Source organism: Camelus ferus, chromosome 34 (assembly GCF_009834535.1).
Source record: "Camelus ferus isolate YT-003-E chromosome 34, BCGSAC_Cfer_1.0, whole genome shotgun sequence".
In the NCBI taxonomy this organism is placed as follows: domain Eukaryota; kingdom Metazoa; phylum Chordata; class Mammalia; order Artiodactyla; family Camelidae; genus Camelus; species Camelus ferus.
This window is the reverse complement of record NC_045729.1, coordinates 9,974,372-9,996,290: the sequence shown is the minus strand read 5'-3', so window position 1 is coordinate 9,996,290 and position 21,919 is coordinate 9,974,372. Positions and strand designations below refer to the sequence as shown.

At 37.7% G+C, this 21,919-nt stretch overlaps 1 protein-coding gene across 6 annotated transcripts in view; it reads left to right on the top strand.

Annotated features, from left to right (window-relative positions):
- PIK3C2G (phosphatidylinositol-4-phosphate 3-kinase catalytic subunit type 2 gamma) overlaps positions 1-21,919 on the top strand; it is a 266,459-nt gene that overhangs the window by 154,893 nt on the left and 89,647 nt on the right. For all 6 annotated transcript variants that reach the window (XR_004317065.1, XR_004317067.1, XR_004317066.1 and 3 more), the window contains 4 exons: positions 14,395-14,575; positions 16,095-16,202; positions 17,758-17,850; positions 19,816-19,945. Coding sequence is in view for 3 of the 6 variants with exons in the window: in XM_006192094.3 (XP_006192156.2) it covers positions 14,395-14,575; positions 16,095-16,202; positions 17,758-17,850; positions 19,816-19,945 (512 nt within the window). In the remaining 3 variants the exon portion in view is untranslated. The remainder of the gene's footprint in view (positions 1-14,394; positions 14,576-16,094; positions 16,203-17,757; positions 17,851-19,815; positions 19,946-21,919) is intronic.

Sequence of the window (21,919 nt, the reverse complement as noted above, 5' to 3'; positions counted from 1 at the left end):
TTTTCTAATAGGGATGGGAGTAAGAGGAAGAAGACAGTTCTAAATAAGATTTTGTTTAAAAATAGTGTGCTGCCTTTTACAATTAAAAAAAAAAGTTCTAAATAAGATTATTTCCATAAATCTAAGTCCAACTTCTATCTTACAGCTTATTTTGGGGGGTATTTTTTTATTGGGCAAACACTGAAAGGAATATTATTCTTTCCACTGCTGTGCAAATGTTAACCTACAAGTGATGGCACACGTGTCTCATGAAAAGACAAAATGCCTTGTGGCCGTTTATATGGTGTGGGAGTTTCATATGTTGATTTCCATCTTACACGCATGACTGCTGCTTCTTTGCATGCTCAACCAGTTCAGACCAAATATTGAAAACAGTAAGCCCAGCTATGTGGCAAATAGGAATATCCAGAGCAGCTATTCAGTGTATGTTTAGAAACTAAGAGACGTACTCACATATATTCAGTCTTATCAGTAATAATGATACTTTTGAGTGCCTGCTGAATCAATTACAATATTGTTCTTACATTGGTGCCCTGACTTCAGTGATTACTGATGTTATTATTATACGTTTGTTCTGTTTGTTATGGCAGGGGTTGTTTGATATAAAACAAACTGAAGATACTGAACTTGAATCTCTTTGGTATCAGACTTGTCTTGAACAGTGGAGAAAGTTCTCCACCATTCTTCTTAATTGTTTTTATTAAACTAAACATGTTGGCTAAATAGCATCAAATAAGAATTACCTTTAACTCGGCAGCTATTCTGATTGAGAAAAAAGTTTAAGTTTTTCATTAGGTCATGTTTAGAAGAACTTGTTTTGTAACATGAGCCACACAATATTTATGATATCTAGAGAAATATGGCTGGAATTCAAACTGCATATTTCTAGGAATAGCAAGAACAGCAGCTACCATTACTCTTGAGCTGATATTAATGTCAGATCTTCACTAGGGACTTTCCTAAATTATATCATTTAGTCCTCAAAGCAATCATTAGATACTATTGAGGCTCAGAGAGGTTCTCTGATTGAGACCAAAAGTCACACAGCAATTAAATGCGCCAACCATGTTACAAACTCAGATATGTCTGACTTCTTGACCTCTTTATTTGCCTTTATTTTAAGGCCTTTAACAAACTGTAATAACAATTTCTTAATTGATTACCAATGGTATTACCAGTCCAAGAGAGAGAAATGGGACCATGAATGAAGTGCACTGAAGCAGAATTTATCATGCAAAAATAATAAATTTTCTCTTGCTGGATTCTTTGTCTGTTTACACCTTCTTGGGAAAGGAAATGAGCAAAGTTCATTAGCAGCTTCTCTCATCACCCTGCTTTCCCCATTTGTGAAAATAAAAATCATTACACTATAAGCAGAAAAAGCATTAAAATAAATCAATTATTTTGTTTGGCTGTTAATTGAAACAGAGGGAAACAAAAAAGCTAAAGCATACAAATAGGAAAATTAGAAGTTAAGCATTATTAGATTTGGCTAACATAAAATACAAAAGAAAATACTGTTTTAGGGAAGAACACCTTCAAAAATAGAACATGTAAATATTTGATTCATAATTCGGATGAATAAGTTTCAAATCTGGCTAAGAGTAAATGTCATTTTCTAAGAAATGTGAACAGTAAACTACTGGTTCTTTTTTTTTTTTTTTAATGTGTGTGTCATTAAGAAAAAAAAAATTCCTAACTAATTAATTCCAAAGCAGTTTCAGTTATCTGACCTTTAAGCTCTACATCCGAACTCCACTGATGATTTCTGAGATAAAGTCTCATTAAAGTAAAGCTCCCGAAACTTTTCTTAAAGGATAAATTGTGAAGGGAGAATCCCATAAGGACTAAATGATTTGGTGGTTCAGATTGGAAAAGACTTGTTTCTAAAGAGGCCTCCAAACAAAAATAACGGTGGGGATAAAAACCACCCTTAGGTTGTTCCAGGCCATTTAAATTTGGATAGATGAACATTTTTAAACTATTTTGACTGCTCACATCTTAAGACTGAATTTTAGAGTCTGATTTTTTTTTTTTTGCACCAATACCATTTGTAATATTCAATCTAAACATCTTAACAACAAGCTTTTAGAAATTGTTTTGGAAATAGATGCTCTGAATACTTACCTAAATAGATCCACTTTCCCACACAGACACATTCTCTCTCACAAACACACACATTATTTTTTTCTTACATTTGCAATTTTCTTCCCTCTGAGATGCGAGAAATTACAATTTTAAAATGATGCAGCTTACCTGACAGGAAAGTGTTTTGTAGGATAGCGTCTCTACAAAGTACCCAACCCTTAGCTAACGTAACTTTGCCAACGATGCACTTCTCATATGACCATCCTCCACTCCATCTGTTTAATTAATTTTCTCCTTAGTAAAAATTCCTTCAATATTTTCTCCCATGATCTGAGTTCTCAAATCACAATGTGATACAGAATGTCTATCACAATACGATAGAGAATTTTGTAATGTTTCAGAATTCTCTAATACATATTAATTAATATGTAGGTTAACAAGTGTAATTTAAATATATGCATAAATATATAATATTAAACTTTTTAGAGATTAGAGGAAATAGCATGTGAAAATATAATTTAATAGGATTCTGTAACTCCAGAATTATTAACAAAATAGTTCCCATCCTAAAACTTTAATCAAGAAATAGAAGCAGCCAATTTTAAGACAAAGTTTATTTAATTTAGTAGTGAATTCGTTTATTCAACAAATACTGACTGGCTACTGTCACAGTCAGAAACTCTGTTAGGACACAAAAGTGTAAAGTCATAATCCTTCCCTTAAAGAATTAAAAGTCTAATAGGAGAGAGGTGGAAAAAATAAGCATTAAAACACCATTTAAAAAAAACACAGTAAGTGTTCTAAGAATAATGGGCACAGGAAAATACTTCACCCTTACAGAGAGGGTGCTGCACACGTGCCCAAGACTGGAAAAATTTAAGACAGACTTTTTAGAAAAGGTGCTAACTAAGTTAAACCGTAAAAGAAAAACAGATGCTGGCATATTGAAATGTCATTTCAGACACAGGGGATGGGGCAATGCAAAAAGCACTGTAGCCTGCGAAAGCAACTGAAGATTCAACTTAGTAGAGTCATACTTTGTGCTTGGAATGAACGAACATGAATGGGAATGAGAGACAAGACTGTAAGATGCGGAGGAGCTAAATCATGAAGTGATTAGTCTTACACTAAGGGTTTTATATTTTATCCTGAGGCTTCATGGAATTTAAACACCAGAACAGGACTTATTAGGCTAAGTAAAGAGAACTAATTTGAGGCAGAAAAGAAAGTAAAAATGCAGGTGGTAGGAAAATCAAGTTCCAGTAGATTCAGGTAATACCTTCAAGAGATCAAGGCCTCAGTTAAATTCTGTCAGCAGGGGCAGAGCAAAGAAATGAGATTTGAGAGCTATTTAGATGGTAAACATAATGGGACATGGTAACAGATGTGATGTTGAGATGAAGGGCGGGAGAAGAATCATGTCTCATTTTTGGTTAGGGTGATGGAAGGCTGGGGGTCCTATTCATGGAGAAAAGTAATGCAGGTAAAGAAGCAGGTTTTGGGGAGAATGATGATGAGATTAGTCATCTTAAGGTTAAGATGCCTTAAGAAAATCTAAGAGTGCTATCTTGTAGACAGATGAACATGTAGGTCTGGATTGGAAAAACGAGTTCTAGGTTGGTAGCTGCATCAGTCTGCATCCGTAACAGAGGACCATAGACTGGGTGGCTCAAACGATAAAAATTTATTTTCTCCCAGTTCTGGAGGCTGAAAGTTGAAGATCAAGGTGCTGAAGGGTTGCTTGCTTTCTTGTAAAGCCTGAAACCAGACTTCCTGGCTTACAGACAGCCTTCTGACTAGGTCCTCACGTGGCCTTTTTTCCTGTGTGTGGCTTACCTGCTTTCTCTTCCTCTTCTTATAGGAACACTAGTCCTACTGGATTAGGTCCACACTCATGACCTCATTTAATCTGCATTATCCCCTTAAAGGCTTATCTCCAAATACAGTCCTATTGGGAGTTAGGGCTTCAACATAAGAATTTGGGGAACACAGTTCCGTCCATAACAGAAACATAGATTTGATGATAGGACAATTATTATTATCATGCTGTAAATGGAAAGACTAAGGTTGGAACTGCTAAATTATTGGCACAGTCATACAGAGAGCACTGGAAATGGGATAGGCTTAATACTCTTTCTACATTCATATGATATAGGGGACCCGACAGTTACCCCTGCCTGGCAGGTATAACCTCAACGAGAACAGGATTGCCTAAGTCAACAGAAAATCAGCTGGGTAGCTTGTAGAGGTCTCACAGAACGCCGCCAAGGCTTTATTGAATTTCCAAAAGGAATGGGATCAAAGGCACTCGTCAACTTCAGGGAACAGGCTATTTCATGACAGTGAGCAAGAATGTCCCAGAAAGTTTCTCAGGACATCAAACACAGCTCCAAATCTTATGGATAACATCCCAGGGAACCTTTAATATCCTCACAGAATAAACCATGCTATTTGTGCCTCTGAAGAATGAAGGGGAAGCAGCCACCCCAGCTGTGATTTGAAACTGAGATTCTGATGAGATCAGGTTCCGGGGAAGCTAGGTATTTCAAAGGCAGCTCTGCCTTGCCCCGGTAAACCTGCCCCTCCGGCTGTGTTCAAACACGCGGCCTGTTCACTGCGCAACGTGATGATTATCCAGCTCTCACTAGAGGGCTGTGCAAGAACAAAAGGCTGAGGGGTAAAGAGGATTTTTATTATTAGGTTGCTGTTCTTATGAAACATGCATATAGCAAAGGAATTGCCTTGCTGATAAAAGAAATTTTGTTAAAGAAATTTGATGAAAAAGGTGCTTACACTGTCTTTAAAGTAACTATACATATATTCAGTGGGAAAAAAGATAGAAAAAGAAAAAAAGCTGAGTTTAGGAGCTCAGTTAAGAACCATATTTTCCAGTGTAAGTAAGGGAAAATATAGCCATGTATTGGACTAATCTAAAATTCCACCAGTATGGATTTGAGCATTAATTATATGTCAGGCACAATTTATTTTACTGTGGCACACGTGCTGATGTCAGTGACTCCCTGTTTCTCTTCTGCCACAACGTGGAATTATTTGGAACCACAGGCCCAGTTAAGGTGGGTGGCTCAGGCCACATCTGTTGTGTGTGCACAGTTCAGCAGGATTTTTAGGTTCCCAAATGCAGTCAGGGTGTTTCTTCCATTCAGCATCTTCTCCCTCCACCCTTGTAGCCCACCACTTGTATAGGTAAACCACCAAACTCCAGATCCTTTGAAGTTGTGGAGTTAGTCTCATTTCCAAAGTGAGGAAGAACGGAGAAGAGGTGAGTGTATTACACACATTATCAAAGTAGATCCACATATTCTGTTCTTTTTACAGGCTAAGCAGGGGAGAGGAACGTATTCCTGCTTATAAATATTTCACCAAAAATGTACTTAGGTTAACAGCTCTTCTTTAAAAAAAAGTTTAAAATATTAAAAGAAGAAAGGAAAATATTGGCACTTTTGGGTGGTTTTGGTATGGAGTTGTAGGTAGCAGGACAAAATGAAATGAGGAAGTTTGGAAAGAAAGAAGTCAGTCTGGAGAAATGAGACTTCTGAGGGATGGGAAACAGGAAGCAAGAGAAAGAGTTAAGGAAAAACCTAATAGGAGAGTGGTAAGAAGAGGATTCCTGGATCGTGTATGAGTCTCAGGCTAAATCATCAGCTGAGACCGAGGTAGGACAGCAGGAGGTGGTACAGCCTGGTGCTGAAGAGCAAGGGCTTTGGACTCAGACTTGAATTTGAACCCCTGGTCCATGAACTGGGTGGCTTTGGGCAAGTTACTTGACCTCTGTCCACCGTAATATCCTCATCTGTAGGATGGAAGGTATCATGTTACCGAGAGCGAATGTGAGGATTACCTAACACAGCTACAGAAAATGCTTGGAAAACGCCTGGCATATATGCTTGACAAATTCATTAAGTATTAAAGTTATAAAGCCCCGGAGCTGGAAAGTATCTTACCAAACCTCACAAACTCCAACATTTTACAGACTAAGAAACTGAAGAGCTAAAGCATTAAGTTTCTTGCCAGGGGTGATGCAAGTAGAAAATTGTCTTCCAAATCGTGTTTTAATGGTTTTTAGGACACTGTGTTAATCAGTTCAGGCTGCAGTAAAAAATAACAGAGACTGTGTGCCTTAAACAACAGGAATTTATTTCCCACAGTTCTGGAGGCTGGGAAGTCCAAGATTAAGGTGCCAGCCAATTTCATTTCCCCATGAGGGCCCCTCTCCTGGCTCATGGATGGGGCTGGGCACTTCTCACAGTGTCCTCATATGGCAGAGCTCCAGGCTCTTCTTCTTAGAAAGGCGATAATCTAATTAGGGGACCCCACTCTCAAAACCTCATCTAAACTTAATCACCACCCAAAGTCTCCCACCTCCAGTATCATCGCACTGGGGGTTAGAGCTTCAACATATACATTTTGGGGAGACCCAAACATTTGGTCCATAACAGACACAAAATATGGTGCTGTGGAAAGAGCCTGGAGCAGTGGTGAAGAACTCGGGGTTCTAGTTGTAAGGACCTTAGGCAAATCCCTTAATCTTTCTGTTTCCTTACCTAATACATGTGGCAAGTGGGAGACATTATCTCAGAGTGAGGTTGAGCTCTATGCTAATGTAATAATATTGTGAGTATCTGAGTGTACTTTACAGTGAAAGACACATGTTTGACTGGATTAAGAGAAACAAGGACTAACTGGGATCCCAGCATGCGGCAGGAGAGAGGAGAGAGAGGTAGAGTTTTTGGCAAAGGAAGAGCAGCAGGAGCAGAGGGATTCTTGGGGATCAGAGAGGGAAAAACCCTGAAGGAGAAAAAACGGAGGTGCATTCCAGGAGGGTCTCATAGGAAGCTCTCTCTTCTAACGTGCGCCCAGGGCTAAAATTCCACCTGCTCTGCTTCGTTTCATTTTAGGAATGATAAGCACACATGGAGTGTTAACCGTGGGAGCTGAGAGAGGTCACTGATCGCCATTCACAGCTTGGTGCTTAGTTTAGGAAAGTGATTTGAATAAAATTACTTACACAGAAGCAGTAGGTGTGTTGGAGTGAGAGGGGAGGACAGAGTTTCTGCTCTCTTACGTCACATTACTCAGTATGTTAAACGTGTGAATATGAATACATGTGAGTGGATTGGAAAGAGTTTTATTTAGTTACCTGTACCTCCCAAGTTGACCATATCCCTCAGCGGGATGAGCAGAAAGTGCTCCGATTCTGGATCATAGATTCAGGAATCTATTCAGGGGCACTTACCTGCTCGGCATAGCTTTTTTTATCTTCATAGCTTCCAGATGATCCTAGGAGAGCAACATTGCTGTGTAACAGTAATCCCAATGACAAGTGTGTACACAAACTGGGTACCATCTATCACTAATTTTCATTCAGAAGAATACGATTTAAGCTTGTAATTAAATATGCAACAGGCCATAACTGTTCCAAGATTTTGATATGATGATACAGTATTAATTATATTAGGAAATATAAACCTATATATCCACATATATGCAGTGTTGATAACCTGTTTCTCAAAGAAACAAGTTTGGTATCTTGAACACAATTTTGTACTTAACAGTAATCATCCACAAATGAAGCCAGCATGGGCAGTGCTCTGTAGGAGCTGGGAGTGGAGGCGAGGGGATGAGGAAGGGCGAAGGGGGAGGTCTCAGCCAGCTCTCTGAAGATCCGTGGGGCGGTTCCCCAGTTTTGATTCTGCATCTCGAGGCTTTTTTCCTCTCGCAGTGCAATCAGTGCATTTCCTGAAGCCACATTTCTTCCTGCACTGACTCGTAGATGTTAAACTGTCTCACCTAGTTTCCTTTATACTGGCTGAGCTTGTTGTTCTCCAAAAAAAGTTTTTTATTATTTTAAAAATAATGACTTTTGTCCTTTCACATTCCCTAATTAAAACCAGGGTAGATTCCCTACTGTCCTGGTCACTTTTAGATATCACAGAGTTCTCACCAGTTTTGTCCAATTTAAAACTGTGTTTTCTTCTCCAGTCTGGCACACACCTCCTCCCCATGCTCCAGCACCAGAAAGCTTCAGCCCGGGGGGCTGGTTGGGGGTAGAACATGGTCTGCCAGTTTCACTCCTCTCCTCTCTCTCTTCTAGTTCTAACTGCTCTTGATTGGGAGTGGGGGGAAAAGAGAAAGAGAAAAGTGACCCTCATGCTCGAAGCAACAGTCCCGTCTGTGGTCTCTGGTTTTCCATCAACGCCCACTGTGGGTTCACTGCCGAAGCTGGGTATATCGTGTGAGTGAGTTCTTTGGGAAACCTTACAGAACTTTCCCAGCAGACCTGACTGTGGCTCAGCCTCTTCCTACACAAGGAGTGGATCACATATAATCACCTTCCAAGTGTTTATCTGAACCTTGAGAAACGCCCATCCTTGCTCTGCCAGCGAGGGTGCAGGCGTGCAGGCTGCTCCTTTGCGATTTCATCTTTCCATCCTGCCCTGGCATCTTCTTCCCTCGTCACATAAGCCCAGGGAACATCAACTAACCTTCTTTTAGAGCAGAAATCTAACCTGGGAATGAGGCAGTAGCCTCCCATCTTCACACACATCTGAATAAATGGCTGTCTTCGAGCTTCCTGCCTCACTGGACTTTGCAGGGATGAGTGGGAATAGTGGATCCACTCTGTCCCTCAGTAGGCTGATGACTCAGTGACTCTCAAGCATGCTTTTCCTTTACCCTTACTTGCAAATATATACTAAGGTCCCATAGAGGAGATAGCTCTTGGTCTATTGTAGCCATTTTGACCATCTCCCAATAAGCCTTGAAGAGTTGTCTGACCTCCAGTTGCTGCTTTAGCCATTTTTGAAACATAAGATACCTGTTGTCTCTTTTCTTTAATTTTAGGTCTTGGTCACCAGCTCCAGGGCAGTAAAGGAAGTTCCATTCGATGTGCTGATATAGATGCTTCCTGGTCCAAAACCATTGATCCCCACCCTCTTCGACCATTTCAGTCTTCCAGCTGTTAGCATTAGAGTAGAGCTCTGTTCCCCAGAGCAGCTACGTGTACTGCCTCCTTCACTCCTCTCAGTCATAAGACACTTTTTGTCTAGTCCTGGGTTAGATTTGTCTAGTCCTGTGTTACGTAGGTCTTAAAATACCTTGCCATTGCCCTCCTGTACTCATTAGTGCATTTTTACTCAGAGAGAATCTCCTGTTAGATGCTCAAGCCCTTGGCTGGACAAAACAGCAGATGGTGCATAAGCCTATTCACACTTTTAAATGAGTCAAAAAGTATGTTAGTAGTCATAAAATAACAATAAAATTTTAGCAGTATAATAGAATATACATGTCCGAATGAACCAGATAGAATCATTTTTGAAACACCCTTTGAGATTTTTTATGACCCATAAAAGAAAGCCGTTTTTATTACTTTTATAGGTTTTTTTTGATCTAAAATAGTATACTCAAATTGTTCACTCATCTAATTCACCAGACTTGGCTCCAGATGACTCGTTTGTTTTCAGTAATTAGGTTTGCCCCAAAGTATCCTCAGAGCTAACATTGGGGAGTTTTAAAAAATATATACTCCATATTCTAAAGGCAATACAAACAAACAAATGAAAATAAAAACAAAGAAAAGGAAAAAAGAAGAAACATGAAACTTGGCACACTTCAATTAGTTTTCACCATAGCAACAAATAGCCCCAAAGTTTCAGTGGCTTACAACAACAGAGATTTATTTCTCACTGGCAGCACATGGGCTGCAGGTTGCTGTAGTTCTGCTTGGCTGCACTGGACTCGACACAGCAGTGCTCAGCTCTGCTCTGCAGTGTCTTCTTATTCGAGCACTGAAGGAACATCCCCCAGCAGGGACATGCTGTTCCAGTGGCAGAGAGCAGAAGTACAAGAGGCCAGAACAATCCAGGGTATCACATTTAAAGCATCTGCATGGACTTGGGCACTTCATTCCATCTAGTCACATCCTGTTGGCTAACGCTAGTCACGTGGCCAATCCTGACCTGTGGAGAAGTAGACACTGCCTCTGGGAAGGCACTGGAAGTCACAGAGCCAAGAATGCGGTTGTATAATCTTCAGAAAAGAAAGCAGAGTTGGAAACACTTATCAGATCTACCACATAGTGTGAACACAATGGAAAGGTCCTAAGTATGAACATGTAACATTCTGAAGAGACTACTTTTGAGGTGGTAATAGATAATAGATATATAAATTATGATATGGGGATAAAATTAGGTCAGTTACGTACCTCAAGGGCCCTTCTCATATATATTTAAGTGTTCTAAAAATGTAAATCTCTAGGGTATGGATTTCATTATTTTCCGAATTTATTCCCTTTTAACAGTTTTGTGTTTGAGTTGTTTCAAAGTGGTTTATTGACAAATCTTTGTTGCAAAATGGCTATTGATTGGAAATTACATTTCTGCAGACTTGGCCCATGTAATGCTCCTCATGTGCAAAATTCAGAAGAAGTTTAGTGCTGTATTTCTGAACGAGCAGATCAATATTCTAAAAATGAGCTAGTCATGGGAAACAATTATCTTTGCAAGACAATAAACTATATCAACTGCCTCAGTTTAGGGAAATATCAAGTAAACGTCTCAACCACTGAGAAGTAACATAAAGGCTAAAGAGATGTATGCTTTTTACTTCTTTAACATACTGTTGGAAACTTAACATTAATAATTCCATATCAAGTATTGGATTTCAGCCCTTCATGTCCCACGGTTATAAATACACTTGAAGACGTCACATTCTAAAATCCTCCTGTGCTTGCTAAGACCTAGTCTATTGAGCCAAACACCTTGCGCCCCATAGAGGAGCAGCAAATAGAGGGAATAGGAAGGGGCGGGCCCAGAGCTGACCTGAAATCACTCATCTTCACCGTGTAGCTCAGTTTTCTTCTGGATATTGCTTCCCCTCTCCACTTACAGGAAATACACAAATGAGTAAAAATTTAAGGCAGCCCCTAATTCATGGGATATTGTACTGTTGAGAACTAAAATTAAGACCTACACTGAAGGGATTCGTGAGGTAAGGAGGGCTGGCTTGGGGTGATTACTCTGTTCCGTCCTCCCAGTAGACTGATGAAGTGAGAGCTATCTGTACGTTTCCTGGGGCTTCAGCACGTCAGTCACCATGGGATCAGGAGCAGCTCTGTATATGAAGAAATGGAGAAAAGCTCTCTTAATTTCCAAAGAAAATCTCCATTTCATGCTAGCTGGGGTTTGTGCGTCAGAACTCACCACTGTCGCCTTAATTTAGGCAAGTACCTTTATGACATCCTTTAACAACTGTGCTCAGTGACCTGGGTTATGTTTGCTTCCCTTCTTGCTTTTTGCCTCTCATACTCGACACTCTCAAAACCTGTCATCAACTAGATTTTATGCATTTGTTCTCATTTTGATGTTGTCATTATTTATAGTCCATAAGACTATAAATGTGCTTTGTGTGCAAAATGATATCAAATTGAACCATTTCTGGATCTCGCATCCACTAGGAGAAACATCTCTGGCATTCTGAGACTTACCTTGCAGTTTGTACATGATCACATTGTCTGCATCTTAAAAGCCCAGTCTTTCAGCACCAAGTTCGTAGTTCTCAGTCCCTTGACCTGAACTTTAAAAAAATTTTTAAGTTTAGCATAAGCAGTACTGCTTCTCCCAGGCGACAGTGTCTTGTGAAAAGAGTTTCTGTAATACTCAAGGGAAAGTGGCCAGCTGTTTTCCACAGTCCAGAAGCAGGCAATGGGTACAAGCTACCATGTGAGGGGTTTACCACTTCCTTATAGTGAGGGTCGTTGACACAGAATTGAGTGACTGTATAATGCAGCTTTCTCTGAGTTGATTAAAATTAAAGGACATGTTAATTTCTCTTGTTAGTTAAAATGACTGTGCCTAACAACACAGGGACAGACTAACTGACCTCTCATGGTCATCTGTAATGTGCTATGATTTCAAGTCTGCAATGTGTAAAAAAACTCTACAAGTTGGTAAAAAGCTGTAGAGTTTGAGCCACATCTCACCAGGAGAGCACATCATCCACTGGCAGGGATGAAAGTCTGAATGAGGGATGGGTTCTATAAGGGGAATAATCACAGTGGAATACACTGAGTTTTCTTCACTTAAAATTTTTTCATAACAGTCACATATTCTATCTGCAAATCTCCCCCTGTTCTGTTTTATTTTGAATTAGGAATCAAACTGAGTTTTCCCCTCTTTGAATCAGCTGCCCATGAGAGAAGCAAATACATTTCTAACAGAATGAGAATTAAGAGTATTATGAATACACATTGTATAATTTTGACCATTTTGATCCTTGCCCCTAAAATATATCTTTAATTATTTTAGTAAAGAATGGGGTTGACTTCATCTGTGCAGAATAACCTTTCCTTTTATCATGTTTATAGTAGTCAGGTGGTTATAGAGTTATATTTAGGTACCAGACAGGTTTCAAATATCTTTACAAACAAGTAACTCAATATTCAAAGTGTATAAAAATGCTGGCAAGCATTGATATGGAATCTGAAAATGCTTTACCCATCTATTTCCTACCTCACTGACCCAAGTAGACTACAAAATAGTATGTTACCAAGGTCCTCAAAATACTGAGAACCTCTGAAGTATACATTCTGCATAAAATGACTTGAAGTTTTACATGTGGATGCTTTCATTTGGGGCTTTCCAATTCGCACTCATACAACACTCATTTTCTGAGAGCCTCCAAATAATGACGTGATTCATTTATTACGTCTTGACGTTTTAAAATCTCACCATAGGGCTGGGTAGGAAAACTTTTCATTGTCTAATACTCTTCTTATGTTGAAAATATAAATATCAATGGATTATATTTTCTATCAATACATCTTTAGTCCCTTGAGTTGTTTTTGTTTTTTTTTTTTATGTTTTCCAGAAGTAAGAACTATTATTCCACTTAGTTTATATTTCCTTTGGAAAAGTAAAAAGAGATACTAGAAGATAAGGTGGCTTCATAACAGTGACAAGGGAGCAAACCCTCACCTAAAAAAAAAAAATGCAAGTTCAGTCAATTAATTTTTTAATTTAAGTGTACAAGAACAGAGAACAGAACAAATGAAAATAATTTATTAGAGTCTCTGTAACACAGTATGTATTGGGCGGAGATGCAAAATTAGAATTGCATGAAATAGAATGAAACTCATCTATATATATTTTGTCTGCTATCCATTTAATCCTTTTTTTTTTTTCAGTATTCCATTCTCACCTTTTTCTAGTTACTTGACTGATAATTATTTTTTAGAAGAGAAGAAGACTAGAGGCAAGTTAAGAATTAAACAATCAATCAAAGAGAGGTTAACATTCAAAGGAATTCGTCTTTTTTTTTATTTTATTTCAGTCTTTTAGGGCATAATTAAAAAATTAAGTTAAGCATGTTGGAATTAGTTTCAAGGCAATAGAAATTGTCACATGGCAGAGAGAGTAACCAGGTATTTGTCACTGCTCCCTTATCTGGTGAAATATTCTTCCCTTTTTTGTTGTTGTTCTGTGTCTCCCGTGTTCATGACACGAGCTGACTGCCAGGCAGTAACAGAAGCTGGCTTGGGGAGCCTGCAAGATACAGAAGAACTAATGTTTTCTGACTATTACATACATTGTGCTAAGCCCTTTTGAATTAAAATAGCATAAGCTCATTCTATATTCCATACTACTCTGTAGAGCCAGAGTTATTACTTTATTTTACAGATAAAGAAATAAAACCTCAGCCTGGTTAAGTGACTGGCCTAAGTTGCTTGTAACTGGTAGGGCTGAAATTTGGATCCAGAAATGCCTGGAAACAAAAATCGTGCTCTCGCCTTTAAATCTCTTCCTCCAGGTAATCAAGGGGAGGGGCTGGAAGAAAGAGCAATATTTAGGTATGTGAGGTATGTGACAGTGTGGGGACATTATCTCTTGAAGAAAAGCAGAAAAAGGTGGGGTTGTTGGTTGAGTTGCAGTATAGTGTAGTGACTGATAAATACTATTTCTAAATTTCTTTGTATTTTAGTAAGAAGTCAAAAATATGTTCTTAAGATAAGTATTTGTTATAGAATTTAAGAAGCCTGAAAGAAAAAGTGCCTTGTGAACTGAAATGAGAAAAGGCAGGTCTCTTATTGATTCTTCACCCTTGGAATCTCATTAACTATCAGATGAAACTTGATGACTGCCAGCAAATAAACAATATTTTCCCCATTCTAGGCTGTTAACCTGCCCAAAGCCACCAAATACAGATTAGTCTGAAAAGCTCTTATTGTTCCTGCTGGAGGTGTTCAAAAAATCGGCTTAGATACAAGGATTCTTTTTCTCTCTTTTCCTTCAGGCTGCTAAAGGATGCACAGAACGAAGCTTATTTTAAAAGCTGGTATCAGAAACTATTGGCTGCTCTCCAATTCTGTGCAGGAAAAGCCTTGAGTGATGAGTTTTCCAAGGAGAAGAAACTTATCAAAATTCTGGGAGACATTGGGGAAAAAGTCAAATCTGCCAGTGACCCTCAGAGACAGGTTTGTGGAGAAATCAGTCTTCATGTAGTGAAATTGGTTTTTTTTTCCGATCTTTGGTTCAATTAAGTTTTAATTTCATAGCGTAAAAAAGTAAATTCCTTGATTGTATTTAGTTGTAAGGCACTTAAATCAATTATTTTGATCAAGATACTTTTTCAATTTTTTATCCGAGAGTTAATGATAATTATCTATCACCAGGACATGGGTTTATGATCTAAGTAGCCATATAGCATAGACAGTACCTAACAAGAGACCAACTTAAAGGCAATTTGACTAAAAAGGCCTGATGAAGTAATTTTCTTCGAATGGCAGCACACTCAGACTCATGGGAGAAGAACGCAGGGGACTTTTTAGAGCACCCTTGCCCAAGGTACAAAATCTAGGTCTAGATTTTTCTAACACCGCACTAATCAAAGTCACGTTTTTAAAACCTTTTTTTTTTTTTTTTTTTTGCCACAGCAAATAAAATGAATTAAATGAAACAAATCAACAGGGGTGTAGACAGTAACAGTTTTGCACTAAGACCCATGGACGATAGTCAAAATGTCGTGCCTCTTTCATTGCTGATGATAATGATGCGCCTGGCTCTTCTTTTTTCCTGATCTAATGGAAGAACACTTGGTCTTCTTAATTACCTGCATTACTGGTTCCCTTCACTGATACAGGCCATTAAGTGGGTTCTCTTAAGTTCAACATTCTAGGTGCGGTGAATGGTGGACATCCATCCATTGTCTTAAGAGTATCACTCCATAGCAATTAAGAACTTACTAGCGACTAGGAGTTAAGGATAGAAAGATGACTAAAACATGAACCCTGTACTCAGGGGAGCTCATAGTTTCTCTCCATCCACTGTTTCAAATCAACCAAAGTTTTCAGCAAAATCATACGAAAATAGTAATAGGCGAAGTATCCCAGAATGCTTTCCCAGCACAAGATTTTTCTTGCTGGAAGTCACTTCATTTGGTAGAAATGCCAGAAGCTACGCTACTTCACCTACCTAGGAGAATACCAAGTAGAAGCATGGAATTTATTTCTAAGTGGGAGATATATAAACTCTGGATGCATGGAAGAGCCTTAAGGTACTTTATATAAATTTTTCTAAAATGTACTAGTAAGTGAAAATCTTGAGAGGTGCACACTAAGATTTCAGGGAATTAAGATAAATGGATCATGTTAATAATTACTTAAAGCAGGGGTTACAAGTTGGGCTGCAGATCAAGTCCAACCCATCATGTCTTCGAACAGGACAGTGCTTTATTTTGGTTTTGTTTTTAATTGAATTTAAAGTCCTCCAGAAAGGGCAGGCGATCTTTCCTTCCCCATTTTCCCCAGTACTCCCTGTTGTCTTTAGCCCACTGCCTCTTCGTGTGTGACTAATCACTTACCCAACCCCAAAGCCTCCAAGCGTACAACCTCTGAATTAAAGAGTTTACTTAATCAATGGAGGAAAATTGTAACTTGGAGGAAAAGTCAAGTTCTTTACAGTTTCAAAAATGCTTTTTCTAATGATTTTTTCCAGGAAGTTCTGAAGAAAGAGATTGGCAGACTAGAAGAATTCTTTCAGTATGCAGACACCTGTCACCTTCCTCTGAACCCCGCCCTCTGCATAAAGGGGATTGATGGCAATGTAAGTCAGTTTATTCAGTAGATAAGTTGAGTACATTTGTAGAGTTTAGTTCACTGGGTGTTTCTGAAATGGGAAAAAATAATGGTTTGTGCATAGTAGTTGTCAAATGTGTACTACACATTTGACACATGTGTGTTATGTGAGATAACTTTCAAAAAATATACTGCATGTGAAAACCAAAATATGAAACAATGAAAGCAAAATAATTCTTAGTGATGTGATTAAGAAGAGAGGCTAAGCCTTGCCTTCCGCCTCTGTTAACCCCGTATCTCTTGGAGTTAAGGGGATACCTCAAAGCGATCACCATCCCCCCAAGGATTCAGTGAGGAGAATTTGGAAACCACTGGTCTAGACTCTGGCCTAAGACAAGGCTTCCTAATTCAATACCATGACAGAAGGCTCACATGTTCCCTAATTGATTGACTCTTGCAGCAAGAATTCATTAGTTAACAAGCGGCCTCATCCTTTTACTGTAAAACTCAAATTGATTCAGTAAGCAAGGGTTTCTGTTTGCTAGGGATTAGGTTAGATTTATGTCGATAGGTTAACTTAAGAAATAGATCCTTTCCTCTTAACTTTACTGATCTCAGACTTCTCAGAAATAACAATAGTCAAACTGGTCGTTCAAAACATATTGATGTCATATTTTACTAAGTTGAAAAATTGAAAGTATCAAGCCCTTCTCCTATCTTTAGTATTGATTTAACTCTTTGCTGTCAACATGAACTCTCTAATAGCCTGAAGACTTAACAGCCTTTTAACACTCAAACAATTGTAAGCACATAAAAGGAAAATGAGCAATAAGAAAGTATAATGGAAAGTAGTCAATATCATAAAGCTGAAAATAGAAATGTAAAATATAATTGAAAGAAATGAGAAGAGGAAATACATGTACTGTTACTGGTATAGATAAGAAATTGTTCATTAACGAAAAGGGGGAAAGATTGCATTAATTTTTTGAAGTACCAGATTAGTGTCAGATACTGTAAAAAGTATTTTATATCCATTAGCTCATATACCTGTTACAAAAATGTGTGAGGCAGGGGTTGTTATCTCTATTTTTTAGTTGAATACAAACATTTAAGTAACTTGCCCAGGGTCTTACAGCTGATGCATTACAGAGTCCAAATTTGAACCCAGATCTTTCTTAACTCTGTATTCGTGTTTCCTTAAAGTATGCTACAGAGCAGAAAAAATTAAAAGGAAATGTATTTTTAAAATCGCCATTTCATCTTTTATACATTAACCAACTAGCATAAGCACAGTTCCTACATACTACTTAGTTTATTTACGCATCATCACTGTTTGGTGAGAAAAAATGTAGCTGAAGATTTACAACCTGCCAAAAGATGGCTTTTCAGTTTGCAAGTAAAAGCTTTGTTTGGTAGACTAAAGTTTTTTTCTAATAAATATTTTTCTTTGTTCCAAAGTGAAAAATTATTTATGTGTATTATATCTGCTAATATAGCAGATTCTGCAAGGGGCCATGGTTTCAAGGAAAGTGTTCTTTTTGCTCTATTTTGCTCACCATTTTTCTCTTCTTCTCATCCCATAGGCCTGTTCATATTTCACATCGAATGCTTTGCCATTGAAGATTACTTTCCTTAATGCTAATCCAATGGGCAAAAACATCAGCGTCATTTTTAAGGTAACAGTGGCCCTCCTGAAACACAAAATTGATTCCATAGGTAGAATTATTGATTTATTACTCACAAAAAGAAAGTACTATAGCTCTTTTCTTCTGCAGCAGCACAGAAGATTCCAGTTATTTTTGATTCTGTATTTTTCCAGAATTATAGTACATGCCAAACTGTGGCAATAAATCAAACATTACTCAAAGCCAGTGAATCTTCAGTGCAAAACTCAGGGAGATATGTTTCAACAAATGAAATGATACAGTCACTTTTGAGTATTTCAGAAAGCAGAATTGCAATAAGCCTCTAGGGGAAGAGTCTTCTTTTGGCCTAGATACTAAATTAGAATCAAAATTAGCTGAAACTCAAATGATGTAGTTTAACATAAAATTCTTATCTGCTAGCACTTGCTTATTTTGGTAATTTGAGTTGTCTTCTCTTTTATTCTTTTATTTTTTTATTGAAGTATAATCTGTTTACAATGTTGTGTTAATTTCTGGTGTACAGCATAGTAAATCAGTTATACATATACATACATATATTCTTTTCCACATTCTTTTTCATTATAGGTTGTTACAAGATACTGAATATAGTTCCCTGTGTTATATAGTAGGTTGCTTATCTATTTTATATATAGTAGTTAATATCTGCCAATCCCAAACTCCCAGTTTATCCCTCCATTCCTCTCCTTCCCCACCCATAACCGATAAGTTTGTTTTCTATGTCTGTGAGTCTGTTTTTGTTTTGTAAATAAGTTCATTTGTGTCATTTTTTTAGATTCCACATCGAAGTGATGTCATATTTTTTCTTTCTTCTTCTGGCTTACTTCACTTAGAATGACAATCTCCAGGCCCATCCATGTTGCTGCAAATGGCATTATTTTATTCTTTTTTATGACTGAGTCGTATTCTATTATGTAAATATACCACAACTTCTTAATCTATTCATCTGTCAATGGACATTCAGGTTGCTTCCATGCCTTGGCTACTGTAAATAGTGCTGCTATGAATCCCATAGGACAGTAAAGGGCAGTAACAAGGTTACAGACAGGTGGAAAAAGGACTAAAGAAGGAGCTGTAAGTAAAATGTAAGCATTTGCCAGTCATTCAGTTAATTTAATAAATTATTCAGCCAAGCCAGACAAGGTCTCAGAGTGAATTTTTTGATAGATTCGAACTAGTTTTGAGGCTAATGACCCACAGCCATACTTTTGCTGTGGCCTGTGTAGCCTCAAGCATTAACCGTCCCAAGGCACTGCATTTTTGGTGAAGAAAAGAAAGAACAACACAAAATCTCATCTTGGCGTAGTTTTCTGCATATAGTTGAGAAAACATTTTCAAAACTAAGCCTCTTACTAGTTAAAACCTAGAACTATCCTTCCCCTTTGGACATATTCTATTTCCTTCACCTATGCTAGAAAATTACCCCTCTTTCATTTTTATTACCATCAAAGGCCATTAACTCTGAAAACTTTTTAACTGCCTTCATAGTAAGTCAGTAATTCAAAGTCTGAGGAATCAGATGTGTGCTATTTATTCTCCTAGCCAAAAAGCGCTTGGTATTCTGAGTGTATATTCCATGCATACATTTATGGCACAGCAAATAATGTTTCCCTTAGAAAGAGATCTCTCTTGGCTGAGTTTGAAATTTGAATAAACATTCATCCAACCTCTCTTCACTAGACGCTGACTCTAAGATATTGTACATGGATAATAAATTGAAAGATTATTATCAGGGAACAGCATTCCGGGCAGCTTCTGACATGATGGCTAAAGCTCTGTAATCATTTAAAGGAAAGGTCTCATTTTCTTTGATCTTCTGTGAGAAACACAAGGTACTCTTACAGCTAATAAAACCATTGAAACCATCCTAAGACAGGCTGGAAAACGATTCAAGGAAAGAAATGATATATACCGTAATATGAAAGCTTTTAATAGAATTCAAGGAGAAACCAGAGTCTGTAATTTTGTTTTTAACAGGCTGGAGATGATCTTCGTCAGGATATGCTTGTTCTGCAGATTATTCAAGTGATGGACAATATTTGGCTGCAGGAGGGCCTGGATATGCAAATGATCATCTATAGATGTCTATCCACAGGAAAAGGCCAAGGTCAGTAATAGATTGGAAGGTGGTTTGACTTACATTATTTATCTCGTGTGTTCATCAGTAATATGCCACCAGACTTTCCACAGCTTTCATTTAAGATGACAAATTTGAGAATCCAAAGAACTAGACATAGTCATTCTTCTTTTTAACAAAGAATTGTTATCAAAAACAAAAAGCCAAAATAATTTATATAAAACATAATATCCTTCTACCTGTTAATTAGGACTTTGACAATCTAAATGTTAACTGTGATATCCTTTTGTGTGTCTTCAAGGGTTAATTACATTAATAGCTAACTCATACTTTTTTCTCCTTTTGTAAACTAATAATAAAAAAATCTACTCATTCAAAAAACTACAACTGTTGCCTATTAACACAAAACTTACAAAGTTGTGAATGCTGAAAGGAGTTCTGAAAATTCTCAATACATTATAAACATGCATTTAGTTTCTAGAAGACTTTTGACTGAAGTATAATATCAACAGTCAAAGATAACTATACATGCAAACTTTAAACATACTTCAGCATTTCTTTTCCTTTATAAAAAGCCACAACTTTAATATGGAAATATAATTACATTTATACACATTTTCAATGAAAATAATGTCAATGATCCACCCAAATAACTACCCAAACTTCAGAGGTAAAAGTTATACTTAATTATAATCATGATAAATAGAAGAAATGATTTCTAAGGTTTCTTGTAATTTTTTACGTGTGGCCATTGCCCCTAAGAATTTCGTTACATTAGTTGGCATGGATTATAGCAAATACATCTGCATAAACAAAGGAATAAAAAAGTCACAGAACTGGAAAAGGGGCCTAAAACTATGTTGTCCCTTTTTTTTTTTTTTTAAACTCAGGCAGTGCCACAATTTAAACCCATCACCTCAAAAAAACAAAATTATTACTGCTTGGTCCCCCCGTTCCTGAGGTCCCATCACTAGGCTCATTACCCCGGCCAGCTGTGACTCGAGCGTTTAGAAGCCAAGTGTGGAAGCGCCTTCTAGTTAGCTTAGCTGGCAACTGGAGACCTCAGGGTTGCTGTTGCAGGTCGTACTACCCATTTATTTCTGATGATATGACCCTTGTTTCCAGGCCAGGTGTCCCACCCCTGAAGTCCTGAAGCTCTAGTTCCTACGTCTTTTGTTATTGCTACTCTGAGATCACTGTTCCTTGAGTTTTACACAACCATTTCTCACATAGATGACCTAATTCTTTCGTATCCTCATATGTTGAAGGAGGAAGAATAAAGCTAGATGAGCTTTTTGATGTCACGCAGATTACTTTCTCTTCAGAAATTGAATACTACACTAACCTCAGTTGAATTCTTCAATTCTAGCTTCCTCATTTCTCTGTTTATAGTCATAGAATGTAACAAAGCCTAAAGCTTTTAAAGTTAATAAAATGATTCAACATAAGTGACTGTAGACTTGCCCAAAGTTATGGATGTCATAAGACAAATAAGTTACTCTTCCCCACTGTCTACCAAAAGTCTTCCATAGTTGTAAGATTTCAGAGGGCATTACACTGGCCAAATGCTTCTTCAAGAAAAATGGAGGTCATTAAAGCAAATGTCTTTTTTAGGTGATTACGTTCCATTTTTAATCGTATTCCAAGGCTTATTGAATATCTAGTATTCTCGAGAAATGTCACAGAGTAAGCTAGGGAATACTAAAATGACTTAAATGGAGTTTGTGCCCTTGAGAAGGGATCTCCATTTATCAACATTATTGTTTATTATAATCTTCATGACTACTTTGTATATGATATTATAAGAACTTTGGGAGACACGATCAGGGCAGATAAAAATTTTTTAGGATTTATTTCATCACTCCAAATTTGCTCTAAATTTGGTGGGCATAAAAATTACATAGGAAAATTGGAGGAGCGGATGTAACTAGGACCCAATGAGGGTACTAAATCAGGGTCTCCACTGGGCAGGGGTGGGGTGGGGGTGTAGAGTGGGGGGTTCAT